A 20,594-nucleotide genomic window follows, 5' to 3' on the forward strand; every position below is an offset into this window, starting at 1 on the left:
TTACCCATGGTGCTGTGTCCCCCAATGTATTTAACGAGAAACTGATTTTACGGTAAGTACAAAAATCAAATTTTCTCGCTTAGTTCATTGGGGGACACAGGACCGTGGGTATAGCTGCTTGCTGCCACTAGGAGGCGACACTAGGCTGAAAAGTGATGACTCCTCCCCAGCCTGGAGAGAGCATATCAGTTTGTGCCCAAGCAATAGGATTAGGAGAAAACCCATACTGTAAACAACCAATAACTGACCAATGCCAGTCGGACCGAACCAAAACTGAGGACCATACTGGCCCACCACCCGCCATCATTTGCGGCAAACAGAAATCGCTGGGTGGGAGCTTTGTCCCCCAATGAACCAAGCGAAAAAGAGATTTTACAGGTGAGTTTACAAAAATCTCGTTTTCTCGCTCGTATCATTGGGGGACACCGGACTGTGGTACGTCCTAATGCAGTCCACGGGGAGGGAAAAACAAATCACACTCCCATGGAGAAAACACACTCGAGGATGCGTAATCCACAGCCGCCTACAAGACCTGCTGCCCGGATCGGCATCCTCCGATGCCTATGAAGGTTCCCGGTAAAACTTGGTGAACGTGTGCCCGGAAAACCAAGACACTGCCTTCTACAACTGGAAAGCTGATGCATGGAGGACATGAACCCGAAAAGCGCCGACCGCTGGTCTGGCCATAACTCCGCTGGGTGGTGCCTCACCCCAGGAGCGGGATGCCCGAGCAACTGTCAAACAGATATTCCTGGAAAACATCCCTTTGGAGGCCGTCAAGCTTTGACAAGGACCTCCAGGAGAGACCAGGTAAAAGTCCATACGCCGGTAGGCGCTAGTCATGTACAAGCCAACCTCAGAGTCCAGATCACATGGCTGATGGAGAGCTCGCTCTCTTTAAGAGAAAACTCCTGTCTGTGATGACGTGGAAGGGCGACTACCTTCTGCAAAGGAGCACTGCCTTATGTTCATGATAAAAGAAAAATGCCCGTACAAGAAGGCGCTATTAACTCCGAAAAATTCCGGGTGGATGATCTCGCCACCTGGAATGCCGCCTTCTCAGAAATAAAAAAGGAGAAGACGACGTCCCAGAGGGAGGGCCTGTTCCTCACTGAAACGCCACTAAACGACCTACAGGTGTGTAAGCAGAACCAAAAATCCCGGGGTAGACAGAGGGGAAGGCGCCCCTGTTTCCCCTACCTAAAAGGGAAAAAAAAAAAAAACAGGAAAGACAAAATAAGAAAAGGATGGTCTGCCTCCCACGACACTAAGCTAAAAACTGATAACTCCTCCCCTGCTGGCTATACCCCCTCCAGCCTGGAGAGAGCTTATCACTTTTCAGCCTAGTGTCGCCTCCTACTGGCAGCAAGCAGCTATACCCACGGTCCTGTGTCCCCCAATGATACGAGCGAGAAATTTTAAATAAAATTAGTCATAATGTAAATAAAATTAAACACATTTTTAATAACATTTTTTAGTAACCAAATAATCCAACAAATAATAAATCATATATGTTGTTTCCCTGTAATTTTAACAACTTATACTATGCAGCTAATATGGTATTTTTAGTGAATAGTGAACCTAAAAGGGTTCTCTGGGCTTTTAATATTGATGACTTCTCTCTTCCTGCTCACCGCAGCTGTCTATGAGGAGAAGGGAGACGACACGTGCATACGCCGTCTACTCATACAGCTGATCAACGGGGGTACCGGGTGTTGGACCCCCTCCAATCTGATATTGATGACCTATTTGGATGATAGGTCATGAATACTAAAAGCCCGGAAAACCGCTTTAAAAAATGCAATAAGAGTAATTCTTTAAAGGGGTTGTTCAGTCGTTAATATTGACAACCTATTGTCAGCTGATCGGCGGGGGTCCAACAACCAGCACCCCTGCTGATCAGCAGTTTGAAGAGGAGACGGCACTTCATCTGAGTGCCACTTCCTCTTTATTACACTTGACTTCATCTCAGAAGTGCCGTGTAAGGCTACTTTCACATTAGCGACAGCCTTCATGTCGTAGTTTTATTCCGGCCACCTCTCGGCATGTTTGCCGTGCTGCGACTGGCCCTCCCCCATTATAGTGAATGGGGCCGCTGCTCCACTGGAGACGAGACATAGTGTAATGACGAGGAAGCAGCGCTCGCATGGAGTGCCGCCTCCTTTTCAAATAGCTGATCTGCAGGGGTCCTAGATGTCAGACCCCCACCAATCCAATATTGTTGACCTATCCTGACGATAGGTCATCAATATTAACTGCTGGACAACCCCTTTAATTGCATTTGTAATATTTTCACCGTTAATAAATGACAATCATTATATTTAAATTATTTTATAAGACCGGTGTTGGATCCGCCAATGTTATGAAGAGGTTCTGAATGCCGACCACAGCATAATTTTGGTGCATCCAGTTCTAAATGTAAGACAGCTTCCTTGCTGGCTTAAATTTAGACCATTTTCTATACCTGAAAAAGAAGTAGAAAATGATGAATGAGACGGGCCTGCCAGCCAGTCCCCTTCCCACACCATGCCCACTTTTTTAGACCCGGCGTGAGCGGGGAAAAGATGCAGATTGCGGTGCACAATCTGCACCAGAAATATGCCTTTGTTTGTATGCATCCCCAAATGATACCTAAAGTTTCTACAACCTGTCCCACAGAAACATCTAGTAAAGCTATTTCAACAAAAGTTGTATTCTATAATTTATGCAGTAACTTCAGATTATATTTTTCTTCCCAGATGCTAGCACTTCTAAAGAAATTTTTGAATACACATTGAAGGCAATAAATCCTCAGGTACAGTAATAAAAACCTTTTATATAATCATTATCCTAGTAAACTTCTTTCACACAGGCACAGAAAAACCCACAGGCTGTTTCAGCAGAGAATACAGTAGCCTGCTAAAGTTCTCCAGATCCAGCATAGCCGGCTAGTGCCCCGTCTTCCTGACCCATAGACTATATAATGGGATCCGGCAGGAATCTGGACGCTCCCTGGCATTCATTTCAAGATTTGACCATACACATATTGTTGTGCGCAGCAGTTTTTGTCCGGCTGGATCCCCGCCGGTTCCCATTATAGTCAAAGAGCTCCAGCGGTGAACAGCAGTATCCAGCTAGGCCGGGTCCGTAGAACTCCAGCAGGCTCTTTCTCTGCCAGAATAGCCTTCCAGATTACTCTGCTGCCTGTATGAAACCAGACTAAGCAAAATCATAATAATAACCGTTCTTTTTTATTATTTCTACAATTTATTTTCTGTAGATCGACCTAAAAAGATATGCTGTGCCTTTAGGTAAGTTTGGTTTTTCCCTTGATTGTAACTTATGCACATTGCTTGCATTATTTAACCTGGATTTTTTATTTTTTATTTTTTTTATTTTTACATTCCTCTTTGTGAATGGTGAAAACTGCATTAAATCAAAATATAAATACACAAATTTGTGACAGAAAGGCTAATACAGAGAATGGAGATGGCTTTAACCTAACAAGTTAGCACATTGTTCTGCATCCATATGGCAATTATAGTAGTAGTGAAACACTGCAAAGTGCTATTATTAACTCTTTTAGGACACAACCTAGTTGTATTTTTTCATTTGTTTTTCCTTTTCACCCTTCCAAGAGCCATATTTTTTTTTATTTTCTGTTTGTGGGACAAGTTGTATTTTTTAATGATACTGTTTATATTACCATAGCTTGTATTGGAAAATGGGAAAAAAAAAATTTGTGCTGTGAAATTGGAAAAAAATGGCAATTGGTCCGAGGTTTTTTGGCCTTTGTTTTATGCCATTCAATGTGTGCTAAAAGTGACATAGCAACCTTATTCTGTGGGTCAGTACGAATATGGCAATACCAAATTTATATTGATTTTATGTTTTATTACTTTAAAAAAATGAAAACCTTTTGAGAAAACTTATTTTTTTTTCTTTGCATTGCCATATTCGGAAAGTCACAACTTTTTAATTTCTCGTCCGTGGGGGACACAGCAAAGACCTTGGGTATAGCTGCTGCCGCTTGGAGGCGGACACTAAGCCAAAAGTGTTTACTCCTTCCACCAGCAATACCCTTCATGTGGGCACTGAGCTCATCAGCCTTAGCTTAGTCTCCGTAGGAGGCAGACATGTACTCTGCAGGTCCCTGCCAGCCATAGGGGGGGTCCACCACCAAAGGGAGAGACCTGGAGGCTGAAGGAGCCTACTGAAATAGAGGCCGGACAAGCCACTACTCTTCTGGGAACGGGAGTTAGGTGAGTATAATAAGCACTCCCTGCCGGTCCATCCATGCATGTTACTGCTAGGGTACTACTGCCCCCAGCAAACCGTTGTGTATCTCGCCAGCACTAGCTGCAGCACTACTTGCAGACTGGGACTTGTGTGCTTCTACACTTCGTTGCGACGCCCTCACTTCTGGCCAGCCGGCAGCGGTTCTAAAGTCCCAGACCCTCGGCTCTGCAAACGCGTAGGCTTTGCCCCTGGTGGCACATCTGCACCATCTATATCCTTCCTGCAGGATCTTGTCTCATTTTGTTAGGTCAAGACCATTTACTCTAGGCCTGTTGTCCTCCAGGGACCACGCTCCTTTCCCTCTAGTTTTGTTATGTCCAATCCTAGACAGGGGCCCACCATTGCTACACAATTTGCGTGCCCCCGATCTAATACCAAATTTCAGTGTGGTGAATCCGATCTGCTATGCAGCATCTGTTCGGCCCCTAGGCCACCGACCTCCCGCTAGTCATGCCAACCCCCCCCCCCCCTTCCCCTCAGGGTCCAGAACCAGAAAGGGCACACTCCCTATCTTCAGCGGTATCTGACCTATCTAAGGCGTCCCTATCCATAGTTGACATGTTAGGTCGCTTGGCTCCACAATACTCTCAGTAGTACCCCCAAGCCCCCCCCTCCTCAAGGGACGCTACAACCGTGCACGGGGCTGATCACCTAAAAGGACCAGGTCCCTAGTATCATCTCGGATATCTGCCTCTCCCCAGTTCTCCACTTCACAGCCGCTCTTAGGCTGCTGTTTCGAATAGGAAGGACAATGTTTCTGATGAGGAGGAGATTGACTCTGACGGCTCCCTAGACGAAGATCAATCCTCTAGACTCGCAGCAGTGAATGACACCCTGCACACCCAGTTGCCGGAATCCTCCACTCCTAAAGGAGCACTTTCCTTTCGACGCCCCAATAGTGTCCAGAAATGCTTTTCCTTTCATCAGGAATTCTACTGTGCTATACAGAAAGAATGGGTGGTCCCGGATAAACGTTTTTCTAAGTTTAAGTGATTAGATATTTTGTATCCTTTCCCGGCGGTGACAGTAAAGACTTGGTCGTCCTCCACCACCCCGAAAGTAGACCCTTTCGGTTTCGCGTTTGTCTTAGCACACCACTCCTCTCCTCCCTGAAACCGCCTCCTTTCAAGTACCGAAGGATAAGAAGATTGAGTCTTATGCTAAATCTGCCTTTGAGGCCGCCGATCTTCGCCTCTTTGTGGGTCAGTAGGGCAGCCGCGGACTGGGCTGATCAACTGAGATAGGGCTGCAGCTATCGATTATTTTAGTAATCAAGTATTTCTCGTACTTTTTTCCATTGGGGGACACAGACCATGGGTATAGCTTAGAGGTATTAGTAGGAGGGACACTATGCAAATATAAAAGAGAACTCCTCCTCCTCGGGCCATACCCTCAGGCTCCACCAGGAGGAACTCAGTCTTTGCTTAGTGTCTGGTGAAGGAGGATGACACTTTAGTGATACTACTCCGGTTTGTTATTTTTCCAGATGGGGACACAGGTCGGCATAGCGCCTTCCTGTTCCCCGTGGAGTGCCTGCCGCCGTCTGTTGGACGCTGCCTGGCTGCCTCCTTTTTTCCCGCAAAGAAGACAAGCGGATCCGGGCTCGACCTGTTAGCTCCGGCATCCCACCAGTTCCTGGGTCACCTGCTGCTGCCCTCCATCCAGAGCACTGTACTCCGGTGAGTCAGACGTCTGAAGAGGTGAGCCCTGCTGGTACAGAACAGAGGGAGAAGACTGCAGGAGCAGATAAGTATGGCTGCAACCCCCTCCTCCCACCTCTGGGGATCTGGTGGCGCTGGCTGATCATCCTGATATCTGGGGAATGGATGGGCTGCCTGAGTGAGCTGGGAGATGGGTGTTTTTTGTTCTAAGGGGCCACCTGGAGGCAATATACCAGATTCTAATAAGAAAGAGAAAAATCCGGCTCTCTACAGGTGAAGTAAATTGTCTTTATTCCATCGATTCCCCATGATGTTTGTCATGAGGAAGGACCCATATTTCTCAGAGGTCTGAAACGCGTTGACTGTTTCATGTACACCTGTACGGATTTTACTTTGATGGAATAAAGACAATTTACTTCACCTGTAGAGAGCCGGATTTTTCTCTTTCTTATTGGATAATTCCGCACCCAGGGGCGGCATCCGTGCACCTCAGGTGATTACACCACTGCAGGTGAGAGCTGCCTTACAATTTCCTATACCAGATTCTCTGCCATGTTCAGGACGCACGGGTCTCTGCATTTTCCCTGCTACCGCCGGTGCCTGAAACTCCTGCCCTGATTAGCAGCGGAGTCTTCTCTTGGCAGCTCCGACCTGCGGTGGGCTCCCCGCTTATTCTGAGGGCCTCTGACACTGGAGGTCTTCCTCCGGCCTACATTTAACCCCCGCCGCGCCACTTTTCTCCACCGGACGCCATTTTTGCATAAAGCGCGCGCGCTACTATGACGCGACCTGGGGGCGGAGCCTCAGCGCTTCGCTCTGGCGCCTTCCTCCGCTTCCTGAGAAGCTCCTGCTGCTCTCTGCTCCATCCGGTGGATGTCTGTGTGTTGCTGGGTGGTAGGATTTTTTTAACCCTTTTTTCTTGTTGCTCAGGTTGTGGTTGCCATCATGCCTAAGCCTGGGGCCTCCCTTAAAGCTGCCAAGACCTCTTCTCAGATCCCAATGGGATCTTCTGCCAATGTCTGCTTCTGGTATCTGTGCCTCCTGCCCTGCCCCTGAACGGGATCATCCCTCTCCTCCTTCCCTTGCCCAGTCCGACTCCCCTCCTCTCCCTACGGAGCCTGCGGTTCCCGCTTGGGCATCTGCCATGTCCAGCGCAGCCGCCGATTTGGCCTTAGTCGCCAAGGCAGCCATGTCCTTTATGGAACGTATGGCAGTTTCCAATCCTGTAGCGCCAACCACTCCATCTCCCCTCAGTGGTTCCCGCAGAGGACGCCTGACTACTAAGAGGCAGCGTGAGCGGCAGCATCCCTCCTCGGATGACTCCGTCTTCCCCCCTCGTCTTGAGGCGTGTTCGGACGACTCTCCCCCCCCCCCCCCCCCCCCCCCCCCCTCCCAGGGAGCGCAAGTCTGAAGGGGAATTGTCCGGCTCGGACGAGGTCATGGAACGGGACCCCTCGCCTAAGCTCTCCACCATGGTGGCTGACTTAGTGGCGGCTGTCCGTGACACCTTAAACCTCCAAGGGAATTCTCCTCCTTCCACTGGTAGGGAGTTCTCCCTTTTCCCGCCCAAGAAGCCGGAGGCTGCCGTGTTTCCTGTCCATGAGGAATTTTCCGCGGTCATATCCAGGGCCTGGGACCATCCTAATCAAAAGTTCTCTGCCACCAAACGCATGGCTATGCTTTATTCTTTTCCGGCTGACAGTGTGGAGAGGTGGTCTTCTCCCCCCAAGGTGGATCCCCCAGTGGCCAGATTAGCCAAGAACACGGCCCTCCCTGTCTTAGACGGCTTCTCCTTACAGGACGCTGTGGACAGGCGCCTGAACTCTCTTTCCAAGTCCATTTTCTCACTGGCGGGCACGTCCCTGCTGCCTGCTTTTGCCTCTGCATGGGTGGCCAGAGCCCTTTCGGTGTGGTTGCATCGCCACCACCAAGACCTGACGGAACAAGATGCGTCTGCTGACACACTAGATTTGATAGTCCAGATGTCTCAGGCTTCCAAGTTCCTTTGCGAAGCTTCCATGGACATTGCTTCCCTCTTTGCGCGCATTTCAGCCCTCTCTGTAATTCAGCGCAGAGAGGTCTGGTTAAAGGTGTGGGACGCTGATGAGTCTTTCAAACGCTCCCTTGCTAATCTCCCCTTTGGGGGTTCCAGACTTTTTGGAGCTCAGCTAGACGAGTTCATCTCTGCCGCCACGGGGGGCAAAAGCACTCCTCTTCCCCGACCCAGGTCCAAGCGCACTTTTCGGACCAGGTCCTCCGGCTCCCGGTACCAGTCCTTTCGCCGCTTCTCGGCTAGTAGGACGTCTCCTGCTTCCTCCGCTGGGGGGTCTCAGGACTCCGCCGGAACGTTTTTTCCTTTCTCGCGTCCCGGGGGATCCGGCCCGAGCCTCGGACCTCTTGATGTCAGTTTCCTCCCTTCTGGACCGGGGTGTTATTACCCCAGTTCCCCCAGAGGAACAGGGCACAGGTTTCTATTCAAACCTGTTCGTGGTCCCAAAGAAGGAAGGGTCGGTGCGTCCGATCCTGGATCTAAAGCTGCTCAACAAGTTTCTGCGGGTGCGGAGGTTTCAAATAGAATCCCTCCGCTCCGTTATTGTTTCTCTTCTTCCAGGGGAGATCCTCGCGTCCGTAGACATCCAGGACGTCTATCTGCATGTCCCGATCGCAGAATCTCACCAACGATTCATGCGCTTCGCCATTAATGGTCGACACTATCAGTTTGTCGCCCTTCCTTTCGGGTTAGCGACCGCCCCTCGGGTCTTTACCAAGAAGTCTAGCGCCGATCATGGCGCTTCTTCGTACCAGGGGCATTCCTTTGCTGCCCTACCTGGACGACATCCTGATAAAGGCCCCCTCGCTTCCGCAGGCCGAGGACAGCCTCCGGATCACTATTCAGACTCTGGAACAGTTCGGCTGGCTGATCAACTTCCCAAAATCCTCTCTCCTCCCTTCCCAGAAGCTCTCCTTCCTGGGGATGGTTTTGGATACCTCGGCCGCCAAAGTGTTTCTTCCAGTCTCCAAGTCCTCCCAGATCCAGGGGGCAGTGTCGCACCTGCTGCGCTCCCCGTGTCTCTCCATCTGGTAGTGCATGCGGGTCCTGGGTCTTATGGTAGCCTCTTTCGAGGCCTTTCCATATGCCCAGTTTCACACTCGTTTGCTGCAACAGGAGATCCTTTCCCTCTGGGACAAGACCTCTTGTGGTCTGGACGATCCGCCTGTCTCAGTGGGTTCGGGCAGCTCTCCCTTGGTGGCTGTCCCCGATGAACCTGAGGTCGGGAAGATCTTTCCTCCCGTTCTCCTGGACGAAGGCGTACGGGGTGGACGCGCTGGTGTCTCCATGGCAGGACTTCAGCCTCCTCTATGTCTTCCCTCCGCTTCCTCTGCTTCCGAAGGTTCTACGCAAGATCGAGGCGGAAGGGATTCCGACCGTTCTCATCGCCCCAGATTGGCCTCGCCGCGCATGGTTCTCGGACGTGGCTCGGATGGCCCCATGGCCTCTTCCCGACAGAGTGGATCTGCTGTCTCAGGGCCCGCTCTTCCACCGGAATTTACAGGCTCTTCGTTTAACGGTGTGGCTTTCGTCCTGAGGAAGAAGGGGTTCTCGGATTCGGTGATTAGAATCATGATCAGAGCGAGGAAGCCGGCTTCCTCCCGAATTTAATATCGTACCTGGAAGGCCTTCCTGACCTTTTGTGAGAACTCTGGTTTCCCTCCTCTTCGTTTTTTCCATCCCTATGGTGCTATCTTTTCTTCAGTCCGGACTTGAGATGGGACTGTCGCTGAGCTCCCTGAAAGGTCAAGTTTCGGCTCTGGCCGTCTTTTTTCAGAAGTCCCTTGCTCTTCTGGGTCCTGTGAGGACTTTTCTTCAGGGGGTGGCGCATTCGGTCCCGCCGTACGTCCCCCCTTTGCCTCCTTGGGATCTCAATTTGGTCCTGCGCGCTCTCCAGGCGGCCCCCTTCGAGCCTCTGAGGGAGGTCTCCCTGACCTTTCTCACCTGGAAAGTGTTTTTCCTTGTGGCCATAACTTCCATCTGGCGGGTATCTGAGCTGGCCGCACTTTCCTGCCAGGAGCCTTTTCTGTTTTTTCACCAGGATAAGGTGGTGCTCTGTCCTTTCTGCCCAAGGTGGTCTCTCCCTTCCACCTTAACTAGGATCTTGTCCTGCCCTCCTTTTGTCCTTCTCCGGCATACCCCAAGAAACGGGCTCTCCATTCCCTGGATGTCGTCTGGGCCCTGAAGGTGTATCTGATAGCTACCGCCTCCGTCCGCCGTTCGGACGCCTTCTTTGTGATTCCTGAGAGACCTCGTAAGGGTCTGGCGGCCTCCAAGGTCACTGTGGCGCGATGGATCCGCTCGGCTATCTCCGCGGCTTATCGCGTTCGTGGTAGGGTTCCCCCGGCTCGGATTACCGATTACTCCACTAGGGCGGTGGGAGCTTTCTGGGCATGGCGCAATCGTGCCTCAGCGTCTCAGCTGTGTAAGGCGGCCACCTGGTCGTCCTTACATACTTTTTACTAAGTTTTATCAGTTGCATTCGCTGGCTTCGTCTGATGCTGTCTTTGGCCGCAGGGTTTTGCAGGCTGTGGTTCCGGTTTGACTGTTGGACGCTCCTCCTGGCGGTGCTGATATTTTTTCCCACCCCATGGACTGCTTTGGGACGTCCCATGGTCTGTGTCCCCCAATGGAAAAAAGTACGAGAAAAAAAGTTTTTTTTGTGAAACTTGCCTGTAAAATCTTTTTCTCGTCTTTTCCATTGGGGGACACAGCTCCCACCCACTCTGCCTGTTGCAGGAGAGGTGTTCAGTTCAGTTCTGTTTATGGTTGGACCTCATGGGTTTTGGTCCGATGGCTTCCATTATTTTTTCTTGTCTCCTTCTACTGCTTTTGCAACGCCTGAGTTCCTCCTGGTGGAGCCTGAGGGTATAGCCCGAGGAGGAGGAGCTCTTTTATATTTGCATAGTGTCCCTCCTACTAATACCTCTAAGCTATACCCATGGTCTGTGTCCCCCAATGGAAAAGACGAGAAAAAGATTTTACAGGTGAGTTTCACAAAAAATCTCCTTTTTACCGATTAATCGAGTACTTTAATAAGAAAAAAACGTTTTCTATAAAACCTCATCATCTTCCCCCAGTGCCATTAGTTACCTCTCCAATGCAATTAGTTCCTCCAGCAGTACCACCAGCTCCCCCAGTGCCATTGCACCCCCCCCAGTGCCACCAGCTCCCCCATATCATCAGTAGCTTCGCCTCCAGTGCCACCAGCTGCCTCCACTGCCATCAGTTCCCCCCCTCCTAGCCATCAGTGCCCAGCCACAGTGCCAGTGAACTAAAATACTTACCTTTCCTGTAGGGGCACTGACGACCCTCCAGGGATCTTTTATCCTCTTCACGCGCTGCACTAGGACCTGACGTCACATAGCATCAGGTCATAGTGTGTGCTTGTGTGCACTGTGTCCTGACGATGTGTGTATGTCAGGATCCAATGCAGCACTGTATGGGCAAGCAGGTGACCATGGAGCGAGAGTAATAGCTAGCTCTTCACTCACACTCCATGGTCACATGGCACAAACAAATCTTCGATGCAAAAATTTTGCTTCAAGGATTTTGTGTCGAGTTAATCGATTTTAATTTGAGTAATCGTTTCAGCCCTAAATTGAGACAAGGCCTACTTGCTCATACTTCCCATGTAGATGTGTCAGACTTGGCCTGCCAGGTTGGACAGGCTTCCGAATACATTTGTGAGGCCTCCCATGGCGCGTCCAGAATGGTGGCGAGAGCATCAGCTACGCGTGTGGCCATCCGTCAAACGCTTTGGCTCAAAGACAGGGCAGCGGATCAGTTGTCAAAAAGATCTCTTACTGCCCTTCCTTTCCAGGGCATTTGTTTGTTTGGACCCTGCCTGGACCAAATTATTTCAGAGGGGGAAGAGCACCTTACTCTTGCCACAAAACAGGCCCACAAGGTCAAGATCTTATCAGGCACCCAGGTTGCGTTTTTGTCCCTTTCGTTGTGGTTCCAGCCCTGCCACCTCCTCTAAAAGGCAGACCCAGGAGACAAAAAAGCGTCCATCCTTTAAACCTTGACCATCTTGATGCCCGCAAACCCCGGCTGCCAAGCCCAGTACCAGTAAGTTCACTTCGATCTGACAGGGCGCTCCCTCCAGACACTCTTTGGGTGGGGAGGCGCTTGCAGTCCTTCTGGGACGTTTGGTTCACTCACGTATCCGATTCGTGGGTCTGCGAGGTAATCAACTCCGGTTGCAAAATAGAGTTCGGATCCACGCCTCTTCCAATCGGTCCCTCCACTCAATCTAAGTCGTGCTTCAGAACTTTACTCTGCAATCTAGGACCTTTTGACTCAGGGAGTCATTGTCCCAGTTCCTCCGCAGGAACATGGCCAGGGTTTTTATTCCATCCTTTTCGTCGTTCCAAAAAAGGGCAGTTCCGCGAGGCCATTTCTGGACCTCAAACTCCTCAACCATTTTGTCAAGGTTTGTCGCTTTAGTGATAGCCTCCATGGAGAAAGAGGAATTTCTATCTTTTGTGGACATAAGACGCTTATCTACAGACATTCACAAAGTTCTATAGGGTGCATACCTTTGCATCCTCTGATGCGGCTCTAGGCTGAAGCTATACTCAAGGCCTTTGTTGTGTCCCCCAGTAAACGAGACGAGAAAGGGACATCTGCAAGAATAGGTGCAGACCCATTCATTTCAATGGGGCCGCAAAAGATGCAGACAGCACACTGTGTGCTTTCCGCATCTGCACTTCCGTTCCGCGGCCCTGCAAAAAAGATAGGGCATGTCCTATTCTTGTCCGCAGCCACGGACAAAAATAGGCATTTCTATCATAGTGCCGTCAATGTGTGGTTCGCAAAATGCGGAACGCACATGGCCGGTGTCCGCTTTTTTGCGGATCCGCAAATTTTTGAACTGCAAAACAGTTGTGGACGTGTGAATGGACCCTAAATGTAAGACAGCTTCCGAGCTGGCTTACATTTAGACAATTTTCTACACCAAAAACAGGCGTAGAAAATGATGAATTAGACGGGCCTGCCGGCCAGTGTCTCTCCCCCCGCCCCCCCCTCCCCTTCCCCAATGCCACTCCCACTTTTTTAGACCTGCTTTGAGCTGGAAAAAGTCGCAGATTGCCTCGGAAATATAGGCGTATTTTTGTATAGTAAATGACCGCTTATGTTCCATTGATTGCATAATGGGAATCATAATCTTAGAAATAAATGTTCACATCCATACAGCAGGCTCTATTGTCCTATATTACAAAATAAAACACATTTTTCACCTGAAATTCACTTAATCGATACATGAGTATGATTTCTAGTTTGAAGGTTGACGTACAGTACAGACCAAAAGTTTGGACACACCTTCTCATTCAAAGAGTTTTCTTTATTTTCATGACTATGAAAATTGTAGATTCACACTGAAGGCATCAAAACTATGAATTAACACATGTGGAATTATATACATAACAAACAAGTGTGATACAACTGAAAATATGTCATATTCTAGGTTCTTCAAAGTAGCCACCTTTTGCTTTGGTTACTGCTTTGCACACTCTTGGCATTCTCTTGATGAGCTTCAAGAGGTAGTCCCCTGAAATGGTTTTTACTTCACAGGTGTGCCCTGTCAGGTTTAATAAGTGGGATTTCTTGCCTTATAAATGGGGTTGGGACCATCAGTTGCGTTGAAAAGTCAGGTGGATACACAGGTGATAGTCCTACTCAATAGACTGTTGGCTGCTTTTTTCTTGCCATAATACAAATTCTAAGCAAAGAAAAACGAGTGGCCATCATTACTTTAAGAAATGAAGGTCAGTCAGTCAGCCGAAAAATTGGGAAAACTTTGAAAGTAAGGGCTATTTGACCATGAAGGAGAGTGATGGGGTGCTGCGCCAGATGACCTGGCCTCCACAGTCACCAGACCTGAACCCAATCAAGATGGTTTGGGGTGAGCTGGACCGCAGAGTGAAGGCAAAAGGGCCAACAAGTGCTAAGCATCTCTGGGAACTCCAAGACTGTTGGAAGACCATTTCAGGGGACTACCTCTTTAAGCTCATCAAGAGAATGCCAAGAGTGTGCAAAGCAGTAATCAAAGCAAAAGGTGGCTACTTTGAAGAACCTAGAATATGACATATTTTCAGTTGTTTCACACTTGTTTGTTATGTATATAATTCCACATGTGTTAATTCATAGTTTTGATGCCTTCAGTGTGAATCTACAATTTTCATAGTCATGAAAATAGAAAAAACTCTTTGAATGAGAAGGTGTGTCCAAACTTTTGGTCTGTACTGTATGTGCCATACATATGACCATTGAGCTGTATCCAAAGAAGAAGCTTGATTGAGACCCCATACCTAAAAGCTCAGTCTCCAATGCTACCAGATGTAAGGCAGCTATCCTATTAGTCAATGTCAATGTGTTAATTCATAGTTTTGATGCCTTCATAGTCATGAAAATAAAGAAAACTCTTTGAATGAGAAGGTGTGTCCAAACCTTTGGTCTGTACTGTATATAGTAATACTCAGTATGTGTGTGTACTATAGTATGCAACATCTTGTTTGGACAGTGAGTTTGAGTCTTTGGATTTAGCACTCGAAAATGGGGCACACATGTTTTTTGTCATTTCCCTTCAAATGCTTCACGTTCTTATTCATGTTTTCTGTCTGTATAATTTTGTCATCTGTCTACATTTCATATTTAACAGTATATTTGCTTCTATAAATTGCAGCTGGCCTACATCTCCTTGCTCAACATGCATCCCAGTTTGATACCTTCCTCATGGACTCCTATCAAACTGTTTTTGAAGTAATGTCCAAATGGTGCGGCCATTCAAATCACGAAATGAAGAAAAATGCGTTTGCAGCGCTGGACTCCTTCCTAAAGCAGGTATGTATGCTTTTTCACTCTATGGCAAGAACTGAAGGACAATCTATGTTTGACCATTGTTTGTAGCTGGTTATGTAATTGATGGCCTGTAAGCTACAGTACTATGAGAGGAATATGGTGTAGCTCTAAATATATTATGAAATACAGTATTTTTAACATTGATTCGGCGCTTTTATTTTGCTCTGGATCTGCCAAGTTGATTTTTAAATGACATTTTCTTGCTTATTGATACCACCACTTTGCCTTTAGGAGCTGATACTAAGCAGGAATTGTGGGGGAGGGGGGGGGGGGTAGCTGGCCTCTACATAACTTTGGCGCATCCAGCGCCAGTCTAAATGTAAGACAGCTTCATTGCTGGCTTACATTTATACAATTTTCTACACCTAAATTTTCTTGTTTGAAAATTATAAATGAGACGTGCCTGTCCCATGCCATGCCCACTTTTTTTTAGACCTGGCATGAGCGGAGAAAGGTTGAAGATTCTGTATTCTTTTAGCTAGATAGTGAAGTTCTATAATTTTGCATCTGGCCTGCTTCTTATAGGTGGCAGTATCAATACTGAAGAGGATTGTGAAATTTAGCCCCTAGACCACATATAGCATTTCTATTCTTGGTGTGGGCCTTCTCCCTCCAATTATGTCTCTCCTATCTCAAGGAGAAGAATGCACACAGGCCTCATTGTTCTGCCTGGATAGCTCCTATTTAGATGAAATTCAATATACAACTTGACACTCTTTTGGGGGTCCTGGTCTCCTAAGATCACTGCTTTACAACACATCCAGAAGGTACTTACCCCTACATCTAGCTATGCCAGCCCTGTTAGCTGATCTCTCCCGTTATGTGCCTTGTCTCAGCTTGTACACTGTGGTCATTGTAGATACAGCATGTGCCGGGATCCCCAGGATACTCCCAGCACATGTTGAGGAATGATCAACTGGGAGCATCAAAAAGACCAGAGCATTGTATTATGCTACATACAACTCTGGTACTAGCAGAATTTAATTATCCAAGGCAATTAATCGCCGACCAACAAGCCTTTGATCCCTGATGTCTTGCCTCTGAACTATATAACCAATATCAGAAAATTTTGCTGGCTGAGCGGCTGGAGATATTTAAGCATGATTTCTCGCCCATTTTCCTTGGGGGACACAGGAGACCTTGGATATAGCTCAGCTCCCTAGGAGGCGTGACACTAAGTGAAAACTGTTAAGCCCCTCCTCCAGCATCTGGGCTGTTTTTTCTCTCTCTCTCCTTTTTTATAGTTTTTTTATTTTATTTTTTCTTCTTCTCTTCAGGGACAACAGAGACGCACTAGACCTTTCTGTTTCTCCCGGGGTCGAGCTGCGCCAGTGCCGGTTATCCGCACTGCTGCCTCCCCCACAGAAGGCAAGGTGGACCAGGGCAGCCTAGCTCCCCTGCATCCCGCCAGCGTAAGGGTCGCCCGCACACCAAGTCCCTCTTCCAGCGTTCTGCCACTACGGTGCCAGTAGCTGAAGGGGCGACACTGCTGGAACTGACCAAGGGTGAAGACGGCTGATGGTGAGAGAGTGGCTTCTCCTACTAGGCCGCGATTCCGGCCTTAATTGCAGGGGGAGGGAACTTCTCCCAGGCGCAAATTCTTCCTGCCTGGAGGTTCCTCCTCCCCCAAGGGATCGCTGTGCCGCCCCCAGGCCGGATTCCAGTTAGCCCCTTAGGTACCGGCCATCTCCATGGGCCAGCTCCCATATAGAGGCCCTCTGAGATCCGGGCCTTCCTCATGGGCCTGTATGCTGGCCCCTTCCTACTTCTCAGAGAGGCTGTGTCATTTAAAAAATCAAGTTTGTACGCTATGGAATTCTTGTTGGCTGCGCTGGACGCTGCAGCCTGATCTCGGTAGAGCTGGCCATGTGCATGCCCCCCTTCCCTGGGCGGAATCTTGCAACCCCCCAGGTACAGTGTCGACCGGGTGCATGACCCTTTCTATAGGCGGAATTCCGCACTCTCACTGGTTACGGTACTGGCCTTGTACATGACCCCCCTTCCTAGGCGGAATACTGCACTCTCCCTGGCTGTGGGCTGGCCTTGTGCATGACCCCCTTTGATAGGCGGAATACTGCACTTTCACCGGCTACGGTGCTGGCCATGTACACAACCTCCTTCCATAGGCGGAATTCGGCACTCTCACGGGATCCGCTGCCGGCCATGTGCATGCCCCCCTTCCATAGGCGGAATACTGCACTCTCACTGGAGGTGCTGGCCACGTGCACAACCTCCTCCTTCCATAGGCGGAATTATGCACTCTCACTGGATTCGCTGCCGGCCATGTGCATGCCTCCTTTCCTTAGGCTCTTACTGCCTGTGGTGGTTCTCTCGCCGGTACGTTGCTGGCCATGTGCATGACCCCCTTCCATCGGCGGGGTGCTTGCACTCTCACTGGATGCAGTGCTGGCCACGTGGATGACCCCCTTCCTTAGGCGGAATATTGCACTCTCACCGGATACGTTGCTGGCCATGTGCATGACCCCCTTCCCTGGGTGGAATACTTGCACTCCCACTGGATGCTGTGCTGGCCATGTGCATGACCGCCCCTCATTCCATAGATGGAATTTTTCACACTCACGGGACTCGAGGCTGACCTTGTGCATGCTGTGCTGGCCTCGTGCATGTTCCCCTTCATTGGCGAGGTAGTTGCACTCTCACGGTATACAGTGTTAGGTGGATTATTGCACTTAATGCGATGGTATCCATGTGCATGTCCCCCTTCTCTAGGCGGACTTCCTGCGTTCCTACTGGAGTCAGTGCGGCCATGTGCATGACCCCCTTCTGGGCGGAATATGGTATGCCCTACTTCTCTGAAGTCGGTACTGGTCTTGGGCATCACCCCCTTCTTAGGCGGGCCTTTACACTCTTGCCGAATGCAGTGTTTGCCAGGTGCATATCCTCCTTTTCTAGGCGGACTGCTTGCGTTCCATCGCATACTGTACTAGTCTTGTGCATTCCAGGCGGCATATTGCACTTCTGTAGATACTGTGGGGCTCTGTCGTTGGTCCCCTTCCCAGAGTGAATATTTACAGTGGGTGAACATTCATGCGCGCTCTGTGCATTGTTTGGGCCGTATATATGCCTTCTCCTCCCGTAGGCGGGTTGGCATTCTCACTGCTTACGGGGCTGACCGTACGTATGTCCCCCTTCCTCCCGCAACATACGTGTTTCTCTTAGGATACGATGCTAGCCGCACGCCTTACACTCTTCTCCGAAGAGATCATTCTGCTTCCACCTGGTCTGGACGTGGTCTACTTGCTCTCTGCCTGCACTGAGCTAGGCGGTGCTCATTCTCGGGTTTGGACAGTATTTTGCGGTTCCGCTTGTGGCAGTATCCACCATGCTCGTTGGCCCTTCCAACCTGTGGAGTGTTCATGGCTCCTGGATGCGTACCCATTTCGTCCTCCTGCTACTTTGCTTTCCTGCGCAAGCGGTCTCATGGACGAGAGGGCTGTCTGCAGCACCCTTCGAATTCTACGTTGGCTCTGGCTGGACTATGGTTCCCTCACCTACTACCATTCCCTCCTCTTCGAATGTGGTGTGGTATGAGTCCTTCCTATTGGCGCCTTCTGCACTTTAGTGCCGCTCTGCTGCCATGTTCGGGCCGCTCTCCTTTGGAGGGTCACCCAACTTCTCTTGGGCGCTTCGGTTATGCCAGGTCCGGGGGACCTCCACCTTGGGTTTTTTAGGGTGTTCACCTTCTGCGAGGCGGTGAGCCGGGCGACACACAGAGTATCGGGTGTTCTGCCTTTGAGCTGTCCTACTCTTACTACCCTGTTACCCACTCCTCCTTTCGGTTGGATGGGTTATGCCGGCGTCTGCCTCGACTGCTTCTTCTCGTCGGCTCAATTTTGGCTCCTGCTCAGGGCAGATCCCTCCGATCTGGCTTCTGCCCTGGTCAGGCTTCAGAGGCTGTTCCTTCACAGCCCTCTCCTCGGGAGAGTATGGTTGTTGACTTGGATGGTTCCGTAGTTCCTGTTGTGACTTTGGACCGTCTCTCTCATTCACACTAGCTGTACTGGCCGTGTGCCCACTTACCGTGCCCACCGAGTTCTGTCCTCACGTTTTGGTGACAGATTGCGTTTTTCCGTTCTAGGCGGGGATCCTGCTGTAAACTTACGTTCACGGTAAATTGACCCCCAGGCTTGAATCTGGGTCTCTACAGTGGTAACGGTAGCGCTTCCGGCACTTACCTTCTATTCCTTGCCATATTGGCCCTTAACTGGTAGGCCGTAGCCTCTCGCTCCCTGTACCGGTAAACCGTTTGCTTGGGTCTGAGGTAGTGATGGTGCCCTCAATTATACCTCATCCGTCTCGAGGTTAGTTGTCTCTGCCTTACCTGCCGTTTTTTGTTCCGCGACTACTATCTTCCTGTTGTACTGGGGGTAGCTGCATTGCGTTCTACAGCAAGGCCATCTTCATCCCTTCCTGCTGTTGTCCCTGCTTGAGGACTACTCTTAGGTCAATAATTGTCCTTAAATCTCCCTCACAGGAATGGTAGAACCCCTTCCGGAGGCACCATCGACATGGACTTTAGCCTGACTTGTCCTGGCATCTGTCGGCTACTGGACGGACCCCTTCGGTTCCTTCCGTCCGCTCTTCTGCTCCCCCACTCCGGGTGGCTTCGGGACGAAGTTGCTCGTGGGCTGATGGACCAGCTTTGCCGGACTCTTCCGCCCGTGCTACTGGTCTGTGCCTGATCACGTCGTTTTTTTTTCTTCTCGGTTGCCTAGGCGATTTCCAGTGGGAACGCTGGTTTTCCCTCTCGGCTGTGCTTTGTCCAGGATCTATTATCGGACTTGGAGATCTTACCTGCGGTTCTGTGGGAGGCTGGGCGTTCCCCCACTCCGCCTTTCTCTCCCCACGGTTTGGTCCTTTCTCCAGTCCGGCCTGGACCTGGGTCTGGGACTCTGTTCCTTGAAGGGTCAAGTGTCGGCGCTATCCATCCTCCTCCGGCGTCCCCTGGCCCCTCTCGGGCCGGTCAAGACCTTCATCCACGGGATGGCTCGTTGCTTCCTCTGTACCGTCCCCCGGTACCGCCCTGGGAACTAAATACTGTGCTCTCGGCGCTCCAAGCTTCCCCCTTCGAGTCGTTACAGAAGATCTCTCTACACCTTCTGTCCTGTAGCCTTCTGTCCTGTAGGTTCTGTTCCTTGTGGCTATCATGTCTCTCAGACGGGTGTCTGAATTAGCAGCCTTTTTTCTTGTTCCGAGCCTTTGTCCTTCCCCACGACAAGGCTGTTCTCCATCCTGTCCCTTTCTTCCTTCTGACGGTGGTATCTGCCTTTCTTCTCGACGAGGCCATCGTCCTTCCCACCCCTGGGAATAGACACTGCGCTGCTTGGACGACGTTCGGGCCTTGAAGATTTACTTGGAGATCACCGGCTCCTTTCGGCGCTCTGACTCTTTTTATAGTAATGGAAGGTCCGCGCATAGGGTTGCTGGCCTCCAAGGCCCGCTTCATCAATTGGCTATTGCTGAGGTTACCGCACCAGGGGCAAGGTTCCGCCTTTCGGTGTAGCCGCGTGTGTCGAAACCAAACTCGCCACTGGGTTTTGGAGAGGCCTGTTTATCAGCCTCTTGCCCTACGACTATGGCCCCGGGACATATTACACTTCAAGAACAGTGTAACAGAACTATGCCGCATGTCTGGACTGTTAATAGGACCGAACGCGGTCAGCGGTGTATACTAAAGATTCTGTGGAACTAAAATCGGATGCGCAAATACACGAACA

The 20,594-nt window shown here is 50.0% G+C and overlaps 1 protein-coding gene across 1 annotated transcript in view; it reads left to right on the forward strand.

The window, feature by feature from the left end:
• Nucleotides 1-20,594, forward strand: part of PRKDC (protein kinase, DNA-activated, catalytic subunit) — a 448,398-nt gene that overhangs the window by 45,814 nt on the left and 381,990 nt on the right. The window contains 3 exon segments of the mRNA XM_040433446.1: nt 2,739-2,794; nt 3,260-3,290; nt 14,681-14,838. Coding sequence (XP_040289380.1) covers nt 2,739-2,794; nt 3,260-3,290; nt 14,681-14,838 — 245 coding nt within the window.

This window comes from Bufo bufo, chromosome 5 (assembly GCF_905171765.1).
Source record: "Bufo bufo chromosome 5, aBufBuf1.1, whole genome shotgun sequence".
Taxonomy (NCBI): Eukaryota; Metazoa; Chordata; class Amphibia; order Anura; family Bufonidae; genus Bufo; species Bufo bufo.